The sequence below is a fragment of the Gymnoscopelus braueri genome, assembly GCF_963280865.1.
Source record: "Gymnoscopelus braueri genome assembly, chromosome: 9".
NCBI classification, from domain to species: domain Eukaryota; kingdom Metazoa; phylum Chordata; class Actinopteri; order Myctophiformes; family Myctophidae; genus Gymnoscopelus; species Gymnoscopelus braueri.
Window position 1 is genome coordinate 30,534,476 of NC_137610.1, and position 25,851 is coordinate 30,560,326.

General features: G+C 41.9%; 1 protein-coding gene across 1 annotated transcript in view; it reads left to right on the top strand.

Annotated features, from left to right (window-relative positions):
* LOC308092105 (guanine nucleotide-binding protein G(o) subunit alpha-like) overlaps positions 1-25,851 on the top strand; it is a 138,820-nt gene that overhangs the window by 86,560 nt on the left and 26,409 nt on the right. Inside the window, 3 exon segments of the mRNA XM_080437928.1 lie at positions 6,559-6,719; positions 18,644-18,772; positions 22,345-22,474. Coding sequence (XP_080294054.1) covers positions 6,559-6,719; positions 18,644-18,772; positions 22,345-22,474 — 420 coding nt within the window.

Below are 25,851 nucleotides of genomic sequence, written 5' to 3' on the forward strand. Positions count from 1 at the left end.
GCTAGACTTCAAAGAAACACTTTAAAATGCATGAAAACTCAAAACAATAGCAGCTCAATAAATTGTTTTGTAGGCCTAAAGCATTGCCTATCTCAAACAAGTACAAGTACAAGTACATTAAGACCGGGAACGCATCTGTGTCATTTTAGATTTTAGCTATAGCCATTATTTTATACTTTGGCTATTCAAAAATAGCAGATATACAAGCTCATAGCGCTTTAAGCTTGTAATCTGCTATTTTAAAGCGAACATTTGTAACTCAAATCTTTGCTTTTGGGGGTCCCTGGAACTAAATATTTTTATATGGGGGGGTCGGCGGCCAAATACATATCATTTTGGTGGTCCTTGACGTGAAAAAGTTTGAGAACCACTGATATAGAGACATATGTTTTTCAGAAACCTGTTAGGATTTAGAAGACATTTGTAGATGCGTTCCCGGAGGATTGAATGGGTTAATTGTCATACCATATGCGCAAATGAATGAAAAACACTGGCCTCCTCAAAGAACAACATAAGCTTTGTAAAATGCTCAGCAGTAAGGTCAAGGATACTGTGTGTTGCAGTCAATATGCTAAATATGCCAGACCACTGGTATGGCCCTTTAAATGAGCACAATTACTGTGTGCGTGTGTGTGTGTGTGTGTGTGTGCGAGCGCGGAGGGAAACGGATGGATGAGCAGACTATTAGGCGAATAAATTATGGGAGGAAGAATCACTCCAAGGCCGTGATCTTTGACCTTTGACATGCCTAGAAACGAGACACTACCACTATGAGGGCAGAGCCGGGGAGGGAGACGATAATGATATCACAGGAAGCAGGCACAGTGGAAACCTCATACATTAGGTCCAAAACGGTTACTTTTTCAGAATTCATTGCGCTTGCAGTTCGGCTATTTTTTGCTACTTTTGTGTGACACTGGTAGTATGATGAAGCAATGGTATTAATTTACAGAAGTTAAAACATGGGGATAAAAGCTTTCCCTGCCCTGACAGCAACGATGTTAATGTGAAATCCATAGAACAGGGTCTGGTTTCAGCAACTGAAAGAAACACTTCTGGTTTATCGAATTAAATATTCTGAGAAGGTTTTCGCTCAAGACGAGTGATCTTTTTCTTAACGCGGTGTCCTATTCACAAAGTTTCACACAGATCGTGTAGATGATTTTGCGTGTTCTATATTTATTTGTGCCTTTTTTTGAAGTTTGCTCACTTCAGCTCGAGTGTCAAATAAGGCCCTGAATGCCATACAGTTCAAAACCACCAATCTTAAGAAATTCTTCCAAATCATTTGAGCCTGGCATCCCTATTTTGAGAAATGGGTGACGTGTTGTCAACTTAGATCTGTTATTTTTTGCGGTTAAAACGCACCGACTATCACTTTAAAAACAGTATCCCTGAGTGTAGAGCTCTACCGTGTTACTATTCCTATCTTTGAAGCAAGCAGCACATTTCAAAGGCGGTGGTAGGGAGGAGGTGCTTTTTATGTGGACCTGTTTGCTCCCGTGGGGGGGAAACTCAGTTTTCAGCTTTCAGGAGCAATTAGGGGTTAAGAGTATTGTTCAGGGGATACACATCGACATTGCTGGCCTGACCTGGAATCGTACCTGAGGACATCCAGGGGCTCTGGCTCCCCAGGCGAGGACTCACTAACCACTCGGCTATGGCCGCCCCTTATATATGAACTGTGGAAGGTCACTGTTTCCAAGCCCTGAATGTCTCCCTGGAGAGCATGAAGAATGCTCTAGGGGTGCAACAGATAATCCAAACTAATCTACTTAATCGATCATAAAAAAAAGAACACAAATTCTAAATAGCAGAAATAGCCCAGCCACAAGCTCACAACGAGTCATATCACGACGGCCTTGTGAGCTTGTAGATCGGCTATTTGTGCCAAACTAATCCATTTAGTTGATTATAAAAATCGATAGAATAATCGCTAATAAAATAATGGATAGTTGCATCCCTGGGATGCTCCTCCCCCTCTCAATTAGCTCTGAGTTTCTGTTAACCCATTCAATTAGTGAACGTATCTGTGTCATTTTAGATTTCTTTGGCTATTCAAAAATAGCAGATATACAAGCTCATAGCATGGCACCGAGTGCTTGTAGATCTGCTATTTTTGAAAAATCTTAAAAATTTTGCAAATCTTTGAATATATATATTTTTTTTAAGCGAACATTTGTAACTGAAATCTTTGCTTTTGGGGGTCCCCGGTACTAAATATTTAGATATGGGGGTCGGCGGCCAAATACATATCATTTTGGGGGTCCTTGACATGAAAAAGATCTGTGATGGACGGCCGTGCAGCTCCCAGGTGGGGTGTGTGACTGTACTATTCTGATAAAGTGGTGTTGAAAGAGGCACATGTCTTACCAAACATTCCCTGATGTAAATACAAGTCGACACAAATGTGTGCGCGCCGTGCACACATGCGTGCGTGCGTGTGTGTGTGACCACACTGCAGCTGTCGGTACCACACCCACTTCCTGTGGAGACGAATCACAGTAATGGCACACATTGCTGGCGCACTCACTCTCTCACACACAGACATGCATACACACATCAGAATGCAGAGGTAAATACACCAGATATGCACATTTCATGGGTTTCTTGAAAGGATGAAAAGAGGTGAGAGCGGAACCGAGAGATGATTCGTGCCGAATGGAGCCAGAGAGAGAGAGAGAGAGAGAGAGAGAGAGGCGAGGATGTGAGATGGAGGGAGAGAGAGTGAGTGAGAGAGGGATATGAAGAAGAGGAACAGGAAACGCGATGCCAGTGTGGGAGGAGAGGGTGATGAGGACAGAGGGAGGGACAGATGGAGGAAAGGGTAGATAAGGGTCAACAAGTGAACGAGATGTACTGTATAGTGTATACCTCCAAAATCAGAGGAAAGGAGATGGAACAGCATAGCTAGATGTTAACTGGGATATCAGAGAAAAGATGGAGATAAAGGAGGGTGGTATGCAGGGACAGATGGAGCGGTGGAAAAACTCACACAAAATGCAGCTGGATATTGATAACTACATCAGTCAGTGTACATGAGGTGTACTAATGTAGACTGATTGTCATTCTACAGTACATGAGGTCAGTTCTAGTCTACATTAGGTTGGTCTACTGTGCATTAGAGTCTATTATGTTCAGGTTCCCTTTGTCATTCACAACAGAAGTAGGGGAAGTACAGCTATAAAAGGAAAAAATACGACCGTGCAAATAGACAGCAGGGAAAGTGCAGCCGTGTTGGGCTGCAAACATGGTGCAGTTACAGTGTAAGTGCACCAGCACAGGTTATGTAACACTGATAAGAATCTCATATAATGAGAAGTGCTGTGGAAGGCGGTGGGAGGAGGGAAGGAAGAAAGAGACAGGCAGACAGACGGACATTGTTGTCAGGGTCTGGAATGGATCTAGTGTGCATAGACTGGGATCATCTCTTTTTGTCTGATCGAGGCTAGAGCGGCTATAACTTCGCGGTGGAACCCACGGCGGAAACCATGAGCACCGGCCTTCAGAAACCTTACTCTTGTCCCTATACCCATCATCATACATGCCCCAATCCCCCATCTCTTGCACATGCCCACCCCATCCACGTGTATATAAGGCTACGGTGTTTGTTTGTTTTTTGTTAAAATTATTCTCAATAGGGATTTTTTATAAACTACACAAATGATTTGTGTAGTTTTAGTATAATTGTTTCATTTCGTTTGTTATAATAATAGTTTGGTATGTCCATCTTTTATTCTAACTTGTAGTACGACTAGCGAAACTAAGCTAATTGATTTGCATTATGTGGGGGTAAAAAAACAAAATAATCTCCTTTTTTCTTTCTTGAGACCAGATCATGTGGGGCAGTTTGGAATGAAAAGCCTGGTGACGCCAGATTAAGGTGTGCATGTGTCTTTGATAAGGGCTCACTGTGGAGTGATTCAACATTCCCTGCAAGTATATTTTGTTTCCAGGTAATATTAGCCAAATCATGACTCACCGGCGCAAAAATTTATCTGTTGACATTAAGTAATATATTAAACATCCTATCAGGAAGGCATGGCACCAGGTCATGTCATGTCCCTTACACAATTGGTTCTCAAAGTGGGGTCCAGGGGTCCTTGGGGGGGTTCCAGGGGGTCCCTAGCAAAAGTATTTAACATAGCATTACAATCAGCTTAACGACTTTATCCATTTATACATTGGCTATTCAAAAATACTTGAAAGATAAAAGTTGAATAATTTAGAATTTGTAACCCCAAATGTTCTCTTCTGGGAGTTCCTTGGCACAAAATATTTTCAGATGGGGGACGTTTATTCATAGATTTGCACAGCTCGTGACGCGCTATGAGCTTGTATATCTGCTATTTCTGAATAGCCAAAGTATAAAATATGGATAAAGTGACGCTATATTAAAATAATTTGTGGGGACCCCCTGGAACTCCCCGGACCCCACTTTGAGAACCAATGTTGTAGTATACAGCATTGTATGACATACAGTAAGGGCAGGTAATATAATATGTAAGTGGTGTAAATCGGCATACACTGTATTGTATATTGTTACATTGATTGCCCTAGTTTGAGTGAGTTTGTATGAGTTTGATGCTATTGAGTTACACACCCTCTGGTGTTTTTTTTTACATCCTTTGCTAGCGCATGGATTTTTGCAGTGTTGTCCTATCTATGCTATATTGTTGTAGTGCAGGAAATAGATAGGGTACAAACTATGCGGATACACGTCAAAAAATGTTTTGATGTTCTATTGTTAACACCTCTTGGCCCAGTTTGATTGTGTTACACTGACGAGAATAGCCCCGTGCTGTATTTTTATCTTGCTGCCATCATGTTGGGCCATTTTAGACACAGCTTTTAAACAAGTCATTTCATAATTTGGTTCTGTGGTGTTAAGTGTTACATTGCCTGACCCAGTTGAATGGATATGACCTAAAAGATTTTGGGTCACAACGAAACACAGCTGTGTCTCATTTGTACCCCGTGTTGAAATTGTGAATGTGAATCTAAACATCAGAGGGTTTCAATGAAGGAGCGTCCTCGCTGCAAATTCATTACTACAAAGTGGGTGCTGACATTTGAACTCTGCACAGATTGTAATAGCGTGTGCGTGTGTGTGTGTGTGTGTGTGTGTGTGTCACAGCTGTTGTGTTTTTGCCTAACAATGCTTTTGTTCATCACCTTTTTATTGAGCATAAAGAGACTAATGCTTGATTTGCGATTGACGTCGTATGATGGCGTCAATCGCTGAAAATAGGCAGTCTGCAAAGCTATTTTTGGCATGCAACATGTCATATGACAAAGTATAATTTGGGCTTAAAGGCGATGTGATATTCTTTTGTCAAAATAACTGTTAAATTGCTCTGTTCCCATAGCAATACTCTACAGTATATAGAGTGTTTGTTCAGTAGCAGGGGTCTGTCTCCTCATCTCTCAAGCTCTGTAGTAAACAGGACATAGATTTTCAGGTCGGGATACCAATTTCAAGAGGGAGAACTCATACAGGATACAGGATAAACAAGTGAAATTGAAAGTGATGAAACAAAAACAAAGAATGAGCACAATTGAAATTGGAACACTACAATTGAAGTTGATAAATGGGTTCTCTCTCTTGACCGGATGAAATTGGTGACCAAACTGAAACCGTATTTTCTGTTTATTAAAAAGCTCTGGAGACGGGGAGACTCCTGTTACCGAACAAACAAGACATTATAGAACTTTTTTACAAAACAAAAAAACACTTTTTGTAAAAAAAACTATTACTAACAGCATCTTTAAAAGCCAGTGAGGTTAGACCAGCTTCACTTCTAGAACAACCTATCCTATTCCTGTCTCCTCTCATCTCTCCGTTCTCCTCTCACCTCTCCTCTCCTCTTCTCTCCCTCCTTTGGTGTATGCCAGTGGTTCTTTTTATTGTCACATCACAGGTTTACAGGTATAAAACAGTAGCCTGGGACCAGACAGAATCTGACAGTGCGCAAAAAAAAAAATGCCCGCAGCGATTTGGGTCTGGCACCGCTCCGTTTGTGAATCCATTTCCTGCTCCCCGAAGTCTGGGGTGACTAATCAGGGCCCAGTATTCAAATATGGGAGACTGTAATTGGTTGTTGGTTGTTAGGTCTAACCAATTGCAATCCAGAGCCATTCTTTTGATCCCGCCCCTTGGGGAAAAAAAAACGTCCTCATAGAAGCACCAGACTCATATTCACGCAGTGATATAGTCTGGCAACGCGAGGCTAATAAAACAGTGGGTGAAATTAGTTTTTGTGCAAGCTCCATCGTCTTTGTTATTTCCATATAAAGAGAAAGGGAAGAAGAAGAGGGGCATGGGGAAGAGAGAGAAAGATCAATAAAAAACAAAGTATCTCCATTTTTACACATAGCATATCTATCCGGTGCGGTGTGTACCTGAGGTTAAACATAAGGTGTGTGTACTAAGTTGTCTTTTGACTTTGTCAGTGTGGTTCCAGAGGACACAGTACTGTCCCTAGGGGCTCTTACTGTACGGTACCTTCTCAGCCATGATGCTAACCTGCTGCCTCTCTCTCCTCTGGTGTCCTGCAGGCCGATGCTAAGCTGGTGTGTGACGTGGTCACCCGTATGGAGGACACAGAGCCTTACTCCCAGGAGCTGCTGGGCGCCATGATGCGCCTGTGGTCCGACGCCGGCATCCAGGAGTGCTTCAGCCGCGCCCGAGAGTACCAGCTCAACGACTCGGCACAATAGTACGTTCTCTGTGTGTGTGTGTGTGTGTGTGTGTGTGTGTACGTGCGTGCTTGTGTGTGTGTGTTTAGGAGGCTTGGGGGGGGGGGTCTATTTGGGAGTAGGCTGCACTAGCCTTCCTGCTTTCGTGTATAGAGGGGCGGGTTTAAAATCAGCACGGAGAAAATGCGCCTGATCCCATTGGTTCACCGCGACGCCCACTGCACTCTGGTTGGTTGGGAAATGAAACACTTCCTATACCGGGTACACCGACGCGCTGGTCCAGGCTTTTATTTTTTTAGCAAAACTAAACAATAAAAGCCTGGAGATCGAGGCTAATTTGGGAGAGATGGAAAGACAGGAAGTGTGTGTGGACTTCCCACTGCTTCTTATCATTCGCCTAGAGTAGCATGACATTGACACACACACACACACACACACACACACACACACACACACACACACACACACACACACACACACACACACACACACAAATGCCAATAACAAATGTATGAAAGCAGCAGTGAGTATGATCACAGAGCAGCTGCTCTGACACACAGTCAATCACCATTAAAAGCACCCAGTCTGATCTACTATTTCCCAATGGAGGGAGAGAGAGAGAGAGAGAGAGAGAGAGAGAGAGAGAGAGAGAGAGAGAGAGAGAGAGAGAGAGAGAGAGAGAGAGAGAGGAGAGAGAGAGAGAGAGAGAGAGAGAGAGAGAGAGAGAGAGAGAGAGAGAGAGAGAGAGAGAGAGAGAGAGAGAGAGAGAGAGAGAGAGAGAGAGAGAGAGAGAGAGAGAGAGAGAGAGAGAGAGAAAAAAGGAGATAGGAGTAGGAGGGTATATGTGAGTGAACAGAAGTGAATGAGTGAACGAGCGAAGGGGGCAGATGAAGAGAGAGAGAGAGAGAGATATTAAATGGAATGCATTGATGTATTACTGTCAAGAGTCATGTTTGTGTGTGCCTAGCTTACTGTAATTGTTCACCATACATCTTGTAGAATTGGAGGAAGTAATTCATTTATATTGCTGTCAGCACTATAGCTACAGTACACACTGTAGTGTACACTGTTTATATTTTCAGGGTGTGAACCCTGAAAATAACTGGGTAGCATTCAAATAAAGCAGTTTTCAGGTGTGGCTAGCATTACAGTTTGCTGCTCTAAAAAGCAGACATTTTCATACATTTTCCCTAAATGTATGTTCTCTGAAATACATTGAGGGCAGGATCATAATCCTCAGTGATGCCGAGATTACAAAAGGCATAACACAACAGTATCATAATATTGAAATAAGAACAGGATAAAACGGGTTGTGTACTGTAAAAGCGAGCAAAGAACAGAGTATACACATAAGACATCTTAATTAAAACAATGCCAATTAAAAACATTAATCTTTATAAATATTGGATAAATGTTTATCCATATTTAAAGTGCGTTGTAACTCATTCCAGTTATGGGGACTAGCGCTAAAACTAGTGTTGACCCTGGGGACAAGTAAGGAAATGTATGAGAGCGGCTTTTATATACTGAAGTATTCCAAATGAACGGCGATTACATTTTATTTTATTTAACACATTGGGTGCCAGAGGTTTATTAAAATATTATACGTTGAGTGCCAGCATTTCTTCCATCCACTTGCGTTATACATTTCGTGCTGTGAGAAGCCCCGACGCGGAAATGCATGTAAACAAAGCGTGCGTGCGAGACGGCGGAGGGGTCCCCGACTAACGCCTGGAACAATAATATTTCCAACGCGACCCTCCATTGCAGCGTGATCGCCGATCGAAAACGGCTCGTTTCCGCCACATTAAAAAGAAATGGAGATATTAAGCTTTTAATCAAGGAGATAACATTGAAAACGCCGACCGGAAGGATTTTTGACATGGAGCCACATCCAGCCTCTTCTTCTCAGAAACTGCTTGGGTGATGTCAAAGTTTCGTTTTAGCGCCCCACGTGGCCCACATGTATAAAAATAGAATTGGGTCAAAAACGGTCCGGACCGTTTTCGGCACTTCTCGTTTGGACCCTCAAAAACGGTCCGGACCGTTTTTGGCATTCAATGTGTTAACAGTGCTTTATAAATGTGGATATGTACCAATGTTGGTGTTGTCTCGTAGAGAGAGAGGGGGACATGAAAGTAGACATGGTTAACGTCAGGACACGCTGCTATACTGTACACCAGTGTCCTAAACGTTCTAGCTCTTAAAAAAAAAAAAAAAAAAACGTTTGAAATAATACATATACAGTATATTATTTATGTACAGGAAAAAAAAAAGGGGGGGATATTTACTCGCGACCCATAAAAATTGGTCCACGACCCAAACATGGGTCCCCGACCCACTGTTTGATAAACTGTACACCACAACAAACTGTAAAAGAGGAAGAGCAGGTGAGTCTGAAATAAATATGTAGATAATGGACATCAACAACGAGAGAGAGAGAGAGAGAGAGAGAGAGAGAGAGAGAGAGAGAGAGAGAGAGAGAGAGAGAGAGAGAGAGAGAGAGAGAGAGAGAGAGAGAGAGAGAGAGAGAGAGAGAGGAGAGAGAGAGAGAGAGAGAGAGATGAGAGAGAGAGAGAGAGAGAGAGAGAGAGAGAGAGAGAGAGAGAGAGAGAGAGAGAGAGAGAGATGAGAGAGAGAGAGAGAGAGAGAGAGGTTATGTTCTTCCTCATGAAGTCATCCAGGTTATGTTCTTCCTCATGAAGTCATCCATCACCGGAGATAAGAGGGGAGGGGGGTTCCAAAGGTTACAAAACACATTCCTATCAACATTTAGATAACATACACAATTAATGGGAACAACAACATTCACTCTGCACTGTGTGTGTGTGTACGCGCATGTGTGTACGTGCGTGTGCGCATTTAAGTAGTTGTCTGTTAAATGTCAAAACATTAAAGATTGATGCGTACTTCCTATTGTGTTGTAACCTGTGGAGTGGAACGAGGTAACCAACCAATCAGCTGATAGGACAGATGTCATATGATCAGGACACAGCTAATCTAGTGAATTGTGTGTGTGTGTGTGTGTGTGTGTGCGCACATGGATCTCAGACATCATGACATCAGTAGTCTTATGATTTATGGCTCCGGCAGTGGCTCAGGGGTAGAGTGGCCGTTAGAGCGGCCGGATGGGAACCGCGAGGGTCCCAGTTCGATCCCCCAGAGTTAGTGTCGAAGTGTCCTTGAGCAAGACGCTGAACCCCTAATTGCTCCCGATGAGCAGGTTGGTGCCTTGCATGGTTTCTTCTGCCATCGGTGTATGAATGTGAATGGGTGAATGTAATGCACAATCTATGTAAAGCGCTTTGGATAAAAGCGCTATATAAAATTTACCACCATTTAACATTTACCATATTTGGGCATGGTTTCAGCCTGATTAGAGCCCTGTTGACTTTCATTATGAAAAAAAATTAAAAGCTACTCCTTGGTGCTGATTAGTCCAGCGGTTTGCAAGATTCGCTCCGGAAAAACAGACTGACAAGACCCTCTTATAGACGAATAGACTCCCGCAGAGCCACACCGGGAAAAAAAATACATAGTCTAGACCAGGCGTGTCCAAAGTCCGACCCGGGGCCCAATCGTGACACATTTTATAAGACCCCTCCTAAAGATCCTTCCTAAAAATCTATTATTTACGGGCGCCAGTATTAAGTATACCAGTCATGTGAAATTCATACATTTAAACGTTGGTGTTTTGAAATTAACCATGGGCAAATAGGCTATTTCTCAGTAGAATTTGTAAGGATAGCTATAGCTGCTTGTTCCTTGTGTTGTTTAATTCTCAACATGTGAAACGAAAGACCATTTCGTATTTTATTTGATTTACTTTGTTTGCAGATAAACTTTTGCACACCTGGTTACATTTCGTCTCTGTCGGGTGGAAACCTCATATGTCCGAAACCGTTACTTTTCAGCATTCAAATTCAAAAGCATCAAAAGTAGCAGATCGACGAGCTCAAAACCTGTCGCTTTTGCGCCGCGTTTCGATCTTGTGGATCTACTACTTTTGATGCTTTTGTGTGACGCTGTAGTATAATCAAATAGGGCATTAATTTAAGAAAAAACGCAAAAATATGGATAAGAGGTTTCTGCCCGACAGCAACGATTTGGCTACACTACCATTTGATCAAAAGACAATTTGGACTGTAAATACAAACAGCAATACAGTGCATGCATGTAAAAAGAAAGGCTGAATTTGTTTTTGTTTTGTTCACAGCATAGATGTTTGCTACGCTGCCGACAAAAAGGCTATTGATATTGCACTGTAGTTTAATAAAATCATATTTTCATTTTCAAATATGTCCCCCTTTGAAAAAGTGAAGAAAGCCTGCTCTAGACATTTGGTGGTGTGGGCCACGTAATGAATGTTATCTTCACAATCTTCCTAGAAGTGTGTGCGTGCGTGTGCCTGCGTGTGTGTGCCCGTGTGTGACTGTCTGCATGAGCACACATGCATGAGTTTGTATGTATATAGAAAGGAGCATTTCTGTTCCATTGTTCTGCTAAAAGTAGGGCCTGAAGCCACCTGTCTTTCTAAATCTTTCTTTTTTCTTTCTCTCTCTGAATATCTAACATGTCCTGACCTATTTACCACAATACACATACATTACACATGGAACATGCACACACTAATAACACATCATAAAACGTGTGTGCGCATGCACACACACACACACACACACACACACACACACACACACACACACACACACACACACACACACACACACACACACACACACACACACACACACACACACACACATCTTTCATCAACAAAATGAATACAGTACATACTATAATTATACAAATACCCTGTCATGCATGGCCAAATCTGCACACACACACACACACACACACACACACACACACACACACACACACACACACACACACACACACGTTTACATTTATTGTTGTTGTGAAAGTGAAAATAGCCAATCTAGAAGCTCACAACGTGTCGCATCACAACACGTTGTGAGCTTGTAGATCTGGTATTTTCACTACTTTTGTGTGACGCTCTTGTATGATGAAGTAGGGCATTCATTTATGAAAAAAACATACAAAGTTGCATTATGGAGATTCAAGGTTTCTGCCTGACGGCAACGTCCGACATTATGCAGCCCACAGGCACAATAGTGCTGTCATCTTCAGCGGCTACTGGAGGCCAATACCAGAATGAACATGGCAACCATTTTGATTCATCTTGAGAGGTGTGTAATATTCTGTCTCCAGAGGAAGTGCACACTGCATATCATTAGCAAGCATTGTGCGTATGCTATCTTCGAACTCTCTGCATTCGTGCCAGCCAGATGTCAAGGCAGTATTGAACCAGTAATGAATTCACTTCATTAAGAACAGACAAGACGCAATGAATACACACTCAAGGGCAAAACACAAGGACAACAATGTGAGCGTGAGTGTTAACCTCAAACATAAACAAGCTGATTCTTGGTGAGGAATGTCAAAACATTTCTAGGTGAATAATTCAATGAACAACACTTAAGGGGATACATATCTCTTGAACACCTTCAGTGTACATTATTACGTTGGAATCGACTTTATTGTCACATCACAGGTTTACAGGTGTAAAACATTGGGTGAAATTTGTTTTTGTGCAAGTTTTATCGTTTTTGTTATTTCCATAAAAAGAGAACAGGAAGAAGAGCAAGGGAAAGAGAGAGAAAGATCAATAAAAAAAACAAAGTGTCTACATTTTTACACATCCTGTGCGGTATGTACCTGAGGTTAAACACAGGGTGTGTGAGCATAGCAGCAGAAATATACTGTGTATGATAGGACGTTAATAAGGTGCAAGAATAATAAATATCAGTGTGTTATACACGGGGTTAATGTGCAGAGTATCAGTGCGTGTCAGGTTCGACAGCATAGTCCACATAAGGTACCTTTCACTGGTATAATCCACTCCACATGTTAGATTTTGCGCTGTGAACTTCTCTAGACTACTACTAAACATATTCAGAGACATTTTGGGAACTTCTCTAGTACTACCACTGTGGATAGATACAGTAGTAGTTACACATGGGGTCATTAAGGTGTTTGCCGGGACTGTTTTGCACAATTTACAATTTAGTCATTTATCCAGAGCGACTTACAATAAGCAAGGTAAACACATACATCAAATGCAGAGAGACAGTGTAGTGCCTCGCTAAACTACCATCACAGGTAAACCAAGAACTTAGCATCAAGCTTTTTTGTACCTGTTATTATTACAAAGTTCAGTGTTTTTGCACTCTGTTATAGATATTGAATTATATAAAAGGCTAACATTATTATGACTATTATTAATCACAATTTCTCTCTCTTTCTCTCTCTCACTCTCACTCTCACTCTCTCACACACACACACACACACACACACACACACACACACACACACACACACACACACACACACACACACACACACACACACACACACACACACACACACTGTTCCCCTCTGTGGTGTCTTCTCTCTTTCCTCCTGTCTCTCTGTCCCTTTTTTCAATCACTAGTCATGTCATGTGTGCTTTGTGCCAGGCCCCCTGCCAAAAAGCCCCTCTCTCCCTCCTTTAACCCCACTCTCTCCCTGGCACGGGCCCAGGGCCTCAGCACCACCAGGCCATTAGCTGATGTTTATCACAGGTCATTACAATCAATCATCTCACACACTGACTGCAGTGTAGGACACTAAAAATAACACTGCATGTGTGAGAGTGAGAGTTGGAAAGAGAGTGTGTGTGTGTGTGTGTGTGTGTGTGTGTGTGTGTGTGTGTGTGTGTGTGTGTGTGTGTGTGTGTGTGTGTGTGTGTGTGTGTGTGTGTGTGTGTGTGTGTGTGTGTGTGTGTGTGTGTGTGTGTGTGTGTGTGTGTGTGTGTGTGTGTGTGTGTGCGTGCGTGCATATGAAGGAATGTTGACATTGTGATGCTGAATATCACGGCTGGTACGCAGAACCTTGTAGCTTTCTATACTGGAAACAACACATATTTAATCTGTCGCTCTTATTCACAGAAACACACACACAGGCATACAGTCTGGAGCACGGAAGCTCCTCCTCACTTCCGTTTTGTCTTTACAGTCACGCAAATTTGTCCTATTATGAATCAAAATAAGCATATAGTTTGCTGCTTAGCAGAAATGGAAATAAAAAAAATAAATTTAAAAATATTTTTTAAATATATTTTCGTCAAAGGAAATGACAAACAGGTGACAGCTTCCGTTCAAGTGGATCCCTATTATGGCGGGAACATCTGTTTTTGGCGAAGATGGTGTAGACGGAAAAAAGCGGTCCAAGTACACAAGTACAACTCAGGTCCGTTTCACTAAGACTAGAGGGTTTAACCCATTAAGACCTGAGGCCAATTCTACAAATGTCTTTTCTAAATCCTAAAAATAAAAAAAATATTAAAAATATATTGCTATATCAGTGTTGCTCAAACGTTTTCATGTCAAGGACCCCTAAAATGATATGTATTTGGCCGCAGTCCCCCATCTCAAAATATTTTGTTCCAGGGGACCCCAGAAGCAAAGATTTGAGTTAAAAATGTTTGTTAAAAAAAAAAACAATCTGCAAATCTTTGAATATATTATATTCAAGATTTTTCAAAAGTAGCAGATATACAAGCTCATAGCGCGGCACGAAGTGACGCGCTATGAGCTTGTATATCTGTTATTTTTGAATAGCCAAAGAATAAAATAATGGTTAAAGTGGTTACACAGATGCTTTCTCGGTTTTAATTTTAATGGTTAAGTGGGTAATTTTACTGTGTGTGGTGTGAAGATGTGAACTGGCACGGTTTACTTCCAGAGCGCACACAAGCTACACATTTATGACTAGGTCACATATTATCCTGGTAGGAAAAGTATTCCAAATCACCAGAATTAATGTCTACATCGACTATTACTGTGCTGCTAAAATTCCGGGGACGACCCCAGTTTCTTTTTTTAGAATTTCAGTATTAAGTTTTTTTTTCCTGACTGATGGCCAAGAGAGATGGTGAGGGAGGAAGAGAGAGAGAGAGGGCCAGAGAGAGAGAGAGCAGAAATGTCATTCTTCAGGCATAATCACTGGAACATTCCATCTCTTCCTCTGTGATTAAATGTTAAACGGTGCATTTATATAGCGCCTTTATCCAAGGCGCTTTACAATGTGCGTTACATTCACCCCATTCACACACACACACACACACATTCATACAACGACAGCGTAGGAAAACTGCTCACCGGGAGCAATTAAGGGTTCAGTGTCTTGCTCAAGGACACTTTGACACTAACTCTGGGTCGAGCCCGGGATCGAATTGGAAACCTTTCCGGTTCCCAAGACGCCGCTCTACCTCCTCAGCCACTGCTGCCCCTGATTATGCCAAGCTCACTCCCGGCACACTCAGTATTCATAATGGCCGATGCAACCAGGACATGACTCGTCAGCCATACATAATAAGTCGTTTATTAAAAATGTATTTGATTAAGACATTTCCAGCATGTCACAGACCAATGGCTTTAAACCTTTTTGTAACGGGAACCAAGCTCTCAGAATAGTGGTACCACAGACAGAGAAAGATCACCTTTCAATTTCAAATAGAAAAGTCCCCAGTTTGATGTGTAGAGTCAGATTACTTCCATGGCACTCACCTTTGCTGAATAGTACTACAGTAATTCTAAAGCACGGGTACCCACACTTTTTCATAGTGGGGGGGAGGGGTGCACTTATTTTTGTTTTTATTCCGAAAATTGATAAATTGTATGAAAGGCAAAAACCTACATACTTGCGGCCCACTAACACTGTGCTACAGTCATCAACATTTCATTCTGTGTATTTGTGACAGAGGAATCATTCTAACTTATTACCCGTTTTGTTGTCACCTAGACTGAAAACACGTGCAGCATGTGTGCTTGTGCAGTCTGCTTCTTGCCGCCCAATAGTCCAATACACTGTTCTCTCTCCTCTCAGTAGAAAATTACAATCCACAATTGCTTTCTTTTGAATGTCTAGCACTGATTTGATGGATGAATGGGTGGGTGAGTGAGTAAGATAATGCAGGGATGGAAAGTACTGGCAAGCTAGCCAGATGTATGGAGGATCAAGAGGACCTGAGACGCTGTTGGGGGCTCGTCCGAGGACGACTTAAGAGAGACTGGGGAAATTCAGTTTCAGCTCAGCTGATGGCTGGTTCAGATGGTCATAAGGAGAGCTGGGGGTGGGGGGGGGGTGGTGTTAGGGGTTAACCCATTTAGACCTGAGGCCGATTCTAAAAACGCCTTCTAAGACCTAACCATAGTTTTCTGAAAACGTTCAAATTCTTACTAAAAATAAAAAATAAAAAATTATGTTACTATATTATAGCAACAGCTAATGAGACACAGAGGTGGCATCCGGATTGAAAGGTATAACAACGTATAGGTAGCAACAGGTCTCGTGTCTTGCTGGAGTACACTTCGACACGTATGCTGGGCAGGTATGGAAGGATGGGTGGAATGAAGGAAGGATAGTTGGGGCGAGCATCTGGGGATTTCCTTCAGAAGCCTTTTTCTTCGTTACTCAAAGCATTGCTGTGTCCTCTTTTTTTTGTTTTTGGTAATTTGCCCTACTCATTAAATAGGAGCTCCCTGTCCACCAATCAATATCTTTCAAACTCCAGTGTGGTTTCCCCCATGATTTATCATTTACAATTTACTTAATTTACTTACCGGTAAGTGAATTGCAAGGGGCAACTGTCTACACGAACATCCCTTTTAATAAAATGATACGGAAATGCAAACCGGACGAGAATTGAATCTCCCTTTCCAGGCCAGTGGCTAAATAATGTCTAATTTATGCTCCGTCGTAGCACGAAAATAGCCCATCTGTAAGCTCACAAGCTGTGAGCTTGTAGATTGGCAGTTCTTCGGCAGAGGACACCATCATACCATGAAGCATAATACATCAGGCTTAACTCCAATAGATCCAACTTTCTCCTCCAGAACACATCTTGGTGCTTGTTTGTGCTGCATTTTTAAAGCTTGTTTACTCTCCAGCCCGTCTGGAATATCATGGAGATAGGCCACTATTTACCACACTTCTTCTTTATTTGGCAGGCCAGAAGTAGCGGAGAAGAGTATTTGATGTGGTGCATTCCATTACGAATGACTGCTGCAAAGATTCATAATAATAAGAAATAAGAAGCGCTCTGAAATACCTGGGTGTTTATCTGGATGGATGAAATCATGGAAATGCAGTGGGAGAAAGAGTCTAAATAAGATACAAACCCAGTAAAAATTAAGTTTGTTTTCACCAGTCAAGTCAAATTTATTTATATAGCACATCTTAGTATAATAGCACAGTTACCGTAGACTTTTTTTTCCCTTCTTCTTTTTTTTCCTTTTTTGGCACAATACAACAAAAACAGCCAACAACAACGTAACAAAAACAGATTGTGCAAGTGAGATTGAAAAACCCAGTGTGGTTTATAAAGTTAATCTGCCCTCATTGCACATCAACAATACAATACAGAAACACGCTGAAAATAATTAGCACCATAAGTACAACATACACAGATGATAAAAAAGAAAGAGAAACTCAGCGCAACACCACAAAAGCAAACGACTCAGCTCTAGAAGGTTCAAGGAAGCACCTTTACGGGTCCATTTGGTTCCATTTAGAAACTCAGATTGAAATTAACACTGAGATTTATACTGTGTAATACCATGCATGCGATGCGAGAGTGCGGTCGAATGCGGTGAATCGCTGCCCTCCACACTCTCTCTGGATCTTGAGCTCCAGTGGTGGAAAATAACTAAGTACATTTACTTGTTTAAATGTTGAGGTATTTTTTACTTTATTGGAGTATTTCCAATTTTCTGTATTTTTTACTTCGACTCCACTACATCTCGGATCCAAATATTGTACTTTTTACTCCACTACATTTATTTTAAAACATAAGTTATAGTTACTTTGTAGATTTTGATTATTGTTACAAAACATACATTAACCACTTCAGCCTTATATATATTTCGGCCATTTGAAAATAGTAGATCTACAAGCTCACAATGGGTCGCGCTGCGACGCATTGTGAGCTTGTAGATCTGCTATTTTCAAAAGATTTTTATACTTTTGAAAACTTGTGAAGTGGGACATTCTGCATAATGAGCACTTATACTTTTGGTACTTTAACTCATTCAGTGCCACTGGACGTCTAAGACGTCCGTTTTAACATAAGCCCTGAGTGCCACTGGACGTCTAAGACTTTTGGAAAAAAATGTTCAGAACCCAAGATATCATGATTTGAAAATATTCTGCTCCATTCACTCTTTGTTTAACTTCTTACTGAAAAAGGCTGTATCTCGGCTCCTAAGCACATTTTTTTTACAATGAATTTTGGCTGTGGCACTCAGAGCCAAACTGCCATAAATAAGCCGGGCACTGAATGAGTTAAGTACATTTTGAAGTCAATACTTTTGTACTTTTATTCAAGTACGTTTTGAATTCCGGACTGTTACTTGTAACAGAGTATTTCTACATTGCAGTATTGGTACTTTTACTTAAGTAAAAAATGTGAGTACTTTTTTCCACCACTGTTGAGCTCTACAGTGTTTAGCTAAGTTGTCGCGCCGCAGTGCATCTACGTAGGTGGAGCGCTTCTTGCCTTTCCTGGCTTTGCCCTGGGTTGTCTCCCATAGTGTCAGTTTGATTGCCATTAGTTCCGGGTGCCTGACTCAGTGCCCGCCATGCCAGCCTCATCCTTCTCTCTCTGTCTGCGTAGAGGACAACATTTCTGATGTGGTCCATCCATGTGACGCCTAGAGCTGTTTGTAGCGTTCTTGTGTTGACTCCATCCATCCAGGGCCCTTCCCTGTTGTGCTGTGAGGGTCCATGTCTCAGCCCCATGCAGCAGTATGCAGTTCCACATGAACACTGCTGTCAGTTGGATTGACCTGTGTGTGTGTGTGTGTGTGTGTGTGTGTAGCTACCTAGACAGCCTCGACCGGATCGGGGCGCCAGACTACCAGCCCACAGAGCAGGATATTCTGAGGACCAGAGTGAAGACCACAGGCATCGTCGAAACACACTTCACCTTCAAAAACCTGCACTTCAGGTCAGTACACACACACACACACACACACACACACACACACACACACACACACACACACACACACACACACACACACACACACAATTCATTTTATGAATGCCATTTTTACAATTACTTGAGCCAATTTCTAGCTATTTTTAAGCCTAAAGCCGAAAAATAGCTGATCTACAAGCACACGTGAGCTTGTAGATCAGCAATTTTTTCGGTGCACGACAAATCAGATCCCTGGGGGTCCCCGGACCCCACTTTGAGAACCAATCCTATATACTTTACCTGTGGGGACATGTGGTCCTGTACAAGTCTAGTAATACAAACACACACATACATTTTGCACATATTTCCACACACATGCAGGTGCATGTGTGCACTCGTGAACCTGTGTATGCTAGAGGTACTGTACATACAGTACGTTTACATACATGCAGACCTACACTCGCATGCACGCACATTTTGGTTCACGTGTGTCACAATTTACAAAAGCCATTCATTGTCCTTATATACTGTACCTGCTTCTGTTATTGACAGCTACAGTACCTACTGTACTACAGGGCTCAGTTGTACATACAGTACTGTATACTATACCCATCATAAACTTTGTCTCTGTCAGAGGGGGGGAAACCTTGTATGTCCAAAACGGATTCTTTTTAAGAAATGGGGGATAATAACATGTGTTCCCACTTCCCACCCAGTGGGTCCAATGTAGTTATTTTAGTCACAAGCTCTTTTTAATTGGTTCAATGTTCATAAGACCCACAGACAGAATTAACCACTTTCACTTTCAAAACTTTCCGAAAATAGCAGATGTGCACGTGTGCTGTGAGCTTGGACATTTTCGCTACTTTTGCTCTTTTGCGCTACACTCTTGTACGATGAAGTAGTTAATGGCATTCAATACCCGGGGGGAAAAAAAACATATAAAAAGTTGAAATATGGAGATACAAGGTTTCTGCCCGACAGTGACGACTTAATGATGGGGATTCATTTATTTTATGTCAACCCACCTTTCTGTCTACCACTAGCTTGGTTAAAGCAGTTAATTGTATGATTTTGGAGCTCGATATAAAGCGAGTGTCTTCATTTGTGTCATCTCTGCCAATGAGATCTGATTCAATTACAACCAAGAGCTGTAATGAGAGGGAGAGGAGCATGAGAGTGTGACAGAGTGAGATAGAAAGAGTTGTAAGTACACAGTCAAATCCACAGTGTTCATTTAACTCCCAGGGTGTAACAAATGAACCCACAGGTCCAGGGCATAATACTGCAGATTTTACTGGGTGCCATATTTCTGCCTGCGCTTGCTTTGAAGCTCTCGCTTGTACTGCACGCGCACACACATGTGCAGATACATGCTCATATTCAGTATACACACTACACAGACACACCCTTGCGCATGCACACACACACACAGCCACAACTGAAGTGGTTAATGACCCATAGATAGCAATTATGTTACAATATTAGGTGTTTCCAGTAGATTATTTGACAAGTGATTTCTCGCTTTCTCTCTCTGCCTCTCTCTCTCTCTCTCTCTCGGTTTTTCTCCCTCTTTCTGTATATCCACATTACAACCATCTTTCCCACACATGCACTGTCAGCAGAGTTGATCTGAAACAGGCTGTGTGTGTGTGTGTGTGTGTGTGTGTGTGTGTGTGTGTGTGTGTGTGTGTGTGTGTGTGTGTGTGTGTGTGTGTGTGTGTGTGTGTGTGTGTGTGTGTGTGTGTGTGTGTGTGTGTGTGTGTGTGTGTGTGTGTGTGTGTGTGTGTGTGTGTGTGGTTGCGAGTGTGTGTGTGTGTGTGTGGTTGCGAGTGTGCATGCATGTAATGAATTCCATACCTCATACATATCACACTGTCTATTTCTATTCTCTCCTTCTCTCTCTCTCCCTTGCACACATACTATACCCACACACACAGAGAGAGAAGATTTTATTAGATTTCCTTGCAGTGTATCATAAGCGGACAAATAGACAAATATACACACACAACACACACTCACACACCATTTAAACGACCAGAAAAATGTTTTTGTTTTGGTGACTGATGCTGTGCCCCGTTATTGTTCTGGTTCAGTAGGCGTTGTTTTTATTATGAAAAGCTATAAATTGATGTCAGTGTCAGCTCTATTACTATTACTGGCAGAGAATGCGATGTGTGTGTGTGTGTGTGGGAGGCTCTGGGCTCTTGTGCCGTAACACAGTAGATTCCTGTCCGTCCCTCAACAGGGGAAGTCATTTCGGCCAGCCAAAATGTTATGATGCTTGAAAAGAAAAGCACACGCTGACCAGTAACGCATAATGAACAGGGAGTCCGCCATTAACCCATTAAGACCGGGAACGCATCTGTGTCACTGTAGATTTCTTTGGCTATTCAAAAATAGCAGATATACAAGGTTGTAGATCTGCTATTTATTTATGTTTTAATTGTGAAAATGTGTGCAAATCTTTGAATATATATATATATATTTTTTTTTTAACTCAAATCTTTGCTTCTTGAGGTCCCTGGAACAAAATATTTTGAGATGGGGCGGGGGGGTTCGTGGACAAATACATATCATTTTGGGTGGTCCTTGACAGGAAAATGTTTGAGAAGCGCTGATATTACAGCAACATAAGTTTTTTTAAGACATTTGTAGAATCCCCAGAAGCAAAGATTTGAGTTAAAAATGTTTGCTTTAAAAAACATAGGTACTGTATACATTCAAAGATTTGCAGAAAAAATCTCGATTTTTCTAAATAAAATGCTGATGCTTGTAGAGCATGAGCTTGTAGATCTGCTATTTTTGAATAGCCCAAGTATAAGATGGTTAAAGTGGTTAAAATCTAAAATGACAGATGCTTTCCCGGTCTTAATGGGTTAATAGGAAATGAACCCAGATGCAGGACCCCTGGGTGTGAAGCGAAGGGAAGGGAACTCAGAAGGGGTTTATTTGGCTGTTCATTATCCTGCTGTTATGGCATGGCTACTTCCTCAATAAGGGAAGCCCGCCCGGCTTCCCTCCCCCCCCGAACACAGGCCAATTGTGTCCGTACAGACCAGTGGTTCCCAAACTTTTTAGCTCGAGACCCAAAAGACAAAGTTTTTATGTCTGAAAATAGCCGATCTACAAGCTCACAATATGTCGCAATGCCACGTGTCGTGGTGTGAGCTTGTAGATCTGCTATTTTCAAAACGTATTAAAAGTATTTTTTCCCTCTAATTAATGGATCATTATTATTATTATTTTTATGTAATTCTTTTGAAAAACGTTTGAATTAGTTTTTAACGTATAAAACAATGTTTTGGGAACAAAAAATAAAGGGGTATTTACTACTCATACGAATTGGTCCACGACTCGCATATGGGTCCCGACCCAGTGTTTGGTCAACAGTGGTATAGACGCTCGACAAAGCCGGCTTTGTGGATTTGAACCCCCAGACTCCATGGTGGTGGTGTGGACAGCTACTTTTACCACTGCGCCACCCGAGTGCCCTACTGTACATTGACACATGGTCCAGGTGTAGGGAGATGAAACAACGAAGGGATGATACAAACAGTAGTGGTTATAATGTACATGTGCTCTGTGCCATGCTGCAGGCTCTTTGATGTGGGAGGTCAGAGGTCAGAGAGGAAGAAGTGGATCCACTGTTTCGAGGACGTGACGGCCATCATATTCTGCGTGGCGCTCAGCGGGTACGACCAGGTGCTGCACGAGGACGAAACCACGGTAAGAGACACACACACACACACACACACACACACACACACACACACACACACACACACACACACACACACACACACACACACACCGTCTCTCTCTCTCTCTCTCTCTCTCTCTCTAATACTCACACAATTTACAATTTAGGCATTTAGCAGATGCTCTTAATCCAGAGCGATTTACAGTAAGCAAGGACTGTACTGTACACACACTTACACCCCACAAACATTACCTTCTCGGCTGCTTTGTTGTATTATTTATATTATATTTGATATGATCTATATCTATTCTGTGTCTTTCTCTGAAGAGTAAACAGAGAAAGCCATACTGTTTTGCCTTCAAACTTGCATAATACAGTATGTCATTCTATCTTGACAGTATTCCCTCTGGAATGCCTCCTGACTTGTGTTATCCTTCCGGTGTTCTTTTGAGTGGCATTAAAAAGTCTTATTAAAAGGACTTTCAGAAACCCTGTGTTTGTAGCAACAGAGTATACTTTTAAACTGCTACACTGCAATTTGTTCCATTACTTTGTGCAAATTGTGCATAATACATTTTCACCTTTGCTTTATGAGCAGTGAGAGGGTCAGAAAAGGTTAGGAATAATAACATCCAGGTACAATTTAAACCCACTTGTGAATGTCCGCAGTACTCTCTACCTGCATTTCAGACTTTAAATATACCCAGGCAATGCGAAGGACGGAAGTCAAATAGATTTTCGGGATGATATCATCTGCATAAAACCCACTCATGAAAGATGATGTACGGAACAGAATAAAGTCTGCGGTATCTAAGCGAAAGATACTGACGTCTAAAGCAAAAGAGCTGATTTACATGTGGAGTGCGAGACGCCACGTTCGGAGCTAATTTTATACCACTTGAAGTGGTTCCCGTGGGTATAGCAGGCTGGGAAATCATGTACACAGAAAATAATCTCTAGTGTTAATTTAACTCTGAAGAGCGTACAAATGGAACCAAATGGACCCGTACGGGTCCATTTGGTTCCATCTGTACACTCTTCGGAGTTCCAGTTAGCTGTTGTTTGTGCAGATGCCATCCAATCTCCCTCTCAGCGTGAAGCACCGCGACGGTACAGCTGCAAACTCTGTCTGAAACTGAATTCGTATCTCCTCCATGCCTCCCAATTAGCTTATTAGTACAGTATGTTTTTTGAACGGTGACCAACACCAAGAGGCAGGGAGGCTTGAATTTCAAAGAACAAGTATTTTATTACAGGGAAGTAAACATTGGCAGGGGAGGGGAGTAATGCAATCAACTTAAATCTGTGGGTGTTAATCTCCGGAGGTTGCTGTCCGACTGATTCTCCCTCACCCAGGAGAATGAGCCTCTGACTGAGCTTGGCGTGATAGTGAAACTTTACTTTTACTTACTTTATTTGTTTATTTAGACAGGACAGAGCATATTAATGAACGTCACATGAACATAAATACACCGGATTTAGAAAAGATGCTAATTAGTGTGGTTGCCCTAACAGGGCAACCAGACTATTGTTATCCTCCAGAGGCCCTAGCGGTTTATTTTCAACCGCATCTCCTCCCACAGTTTATTTTTCCCAATTTAGTGCCATATGTCAAAATGACCGGCTTCACCGGGAATCGTGTGCTTGTATTTTGCTAAGAGATTGGTTACATAGTTTAATTGATATTGATTTATTAGTGCATTAAACTTCCCCATCCACTTTCATGGGAAAATGAAAAAACTCCCATTCAAGTATTTATTTCTCAGAAACCGTAAGGGCTAGAGTTTCAAGACTTGGAGGGGTGGTTCATGATTTAGTCCAAAATTATTTAAAAAATAATTACACCAGTCGGCCTCATGGTGGCGCTATAACAGCCCACTTTACGTTTTGGCCTATAACTCTTGAACCGTAGGTTGTAAAATAAAAATCCCTTTTCCCCTAGATTCCTTGGGTCATGACGCATTTGTGTCAGGATAGATTTTCCGCCATTTTGAATTTTGTTCAAAACACACTTTTAGCTCCTCCTCCCACAAATTGTGTCCAAATTTCCTATGTCAAAAATCGGTACACATGATCTCTGGGCCCATGCGATAAACATATCCAAACGGCATTTTGATAGTCCTTACCGTTCGTCCGTAAATGGCTTCCAAAGTTAGTGGGAGGGAACCGTTTTACCAAAAATGCCAGAAATCACAAAGTATTTTTTTCTCGGAAACCGTAAGTGCTAGAGTTAAAAGACTTTGAAGGGAGGTTCATGATTTAGTCCAAAATTATTTAAAAAATAATTACACCAGTCGGCCTCATGGTGGCGCTATAACAGCCCACTTTACGTTTTGGCCTATAACTCTTGAACCGTAGGTTGTAAAATAAAAATCCCTTTTCCCCTAGATTCCTTGGGTCATGACGCATTTGTGTCAGGATAGATTTTCCGCCATTTTGAATTTTGTTCAAAACACACTTTTAGCTCCTCCTCCCACAAATTGTGTCCAAATTTCCTATGTCAAAAATCGGTACACATGATCTCTGGGCCCATGCGATAAACATATCCAAACGGCATTTTGATAGTCCTTACCGTTCGTCCGTAAATGGCTTCCAAAGTTAGTGGGAGGGAACCGTTTTACCAAAAATGCCAGAAATCACAAAGTATTTTTTTCTCGGAAACCGTAAGTGCTAGAGTTAAAAGACTTTGAAGGGAGGTTCATAATTTAGTCCGAAATTATTGAAAAAATAATTACACTAATCGGCCACATGGTGGTGCTATAACAGCGCCCTTTACGTTTTGGCCTATAACTCTTGAACCGTAGGTCGTAAAATCAAAATTTCTTTTCCCCTAGATTCCTTGGGTCATTACGCAACTCCCCATATAGGCCACGCCCACATGCGTCAGGATAGATTTTCCGCCATTTTGAATTTTCTTCAAAACACACTTTTAGCTCCTCCTCCCATATATTTTGTCCAAATTTCACAAAAATCGGTACACATGATCTCTGGACCCATGCGATAATCTGGACCGAAACAGAATTTTGATAGTCCATACCGTTCGTCCGTAAATGGCTTCCAAAGTTAGCGGGAGGGGCCCGTTTTACAAAAAAGCCCACAAATCACGAACAAAACGTCCAGTCAATCCCAAATTTGAATCACATGTCAAGTGTGGTTTACTCAACAAATTCCCAAAATAATTTCCACTTTGATCCATAGGGGGCACCACAAATGCTCAAAATGTAACCGTTTGATGCAAAAACCTTATTTTGGGGGGATCAATCCTCTCAAAATGAAACGCAAGTGATCTCAGGAGTTACGTGACAATGTAATTGGCACAGCCTCCGACGGTATTCCTCCCAGCGTATTCCTCGAGTCCCGGCGGCAGCGACCCGCGACTAGCGTCGGTGCAACCACACTCTGC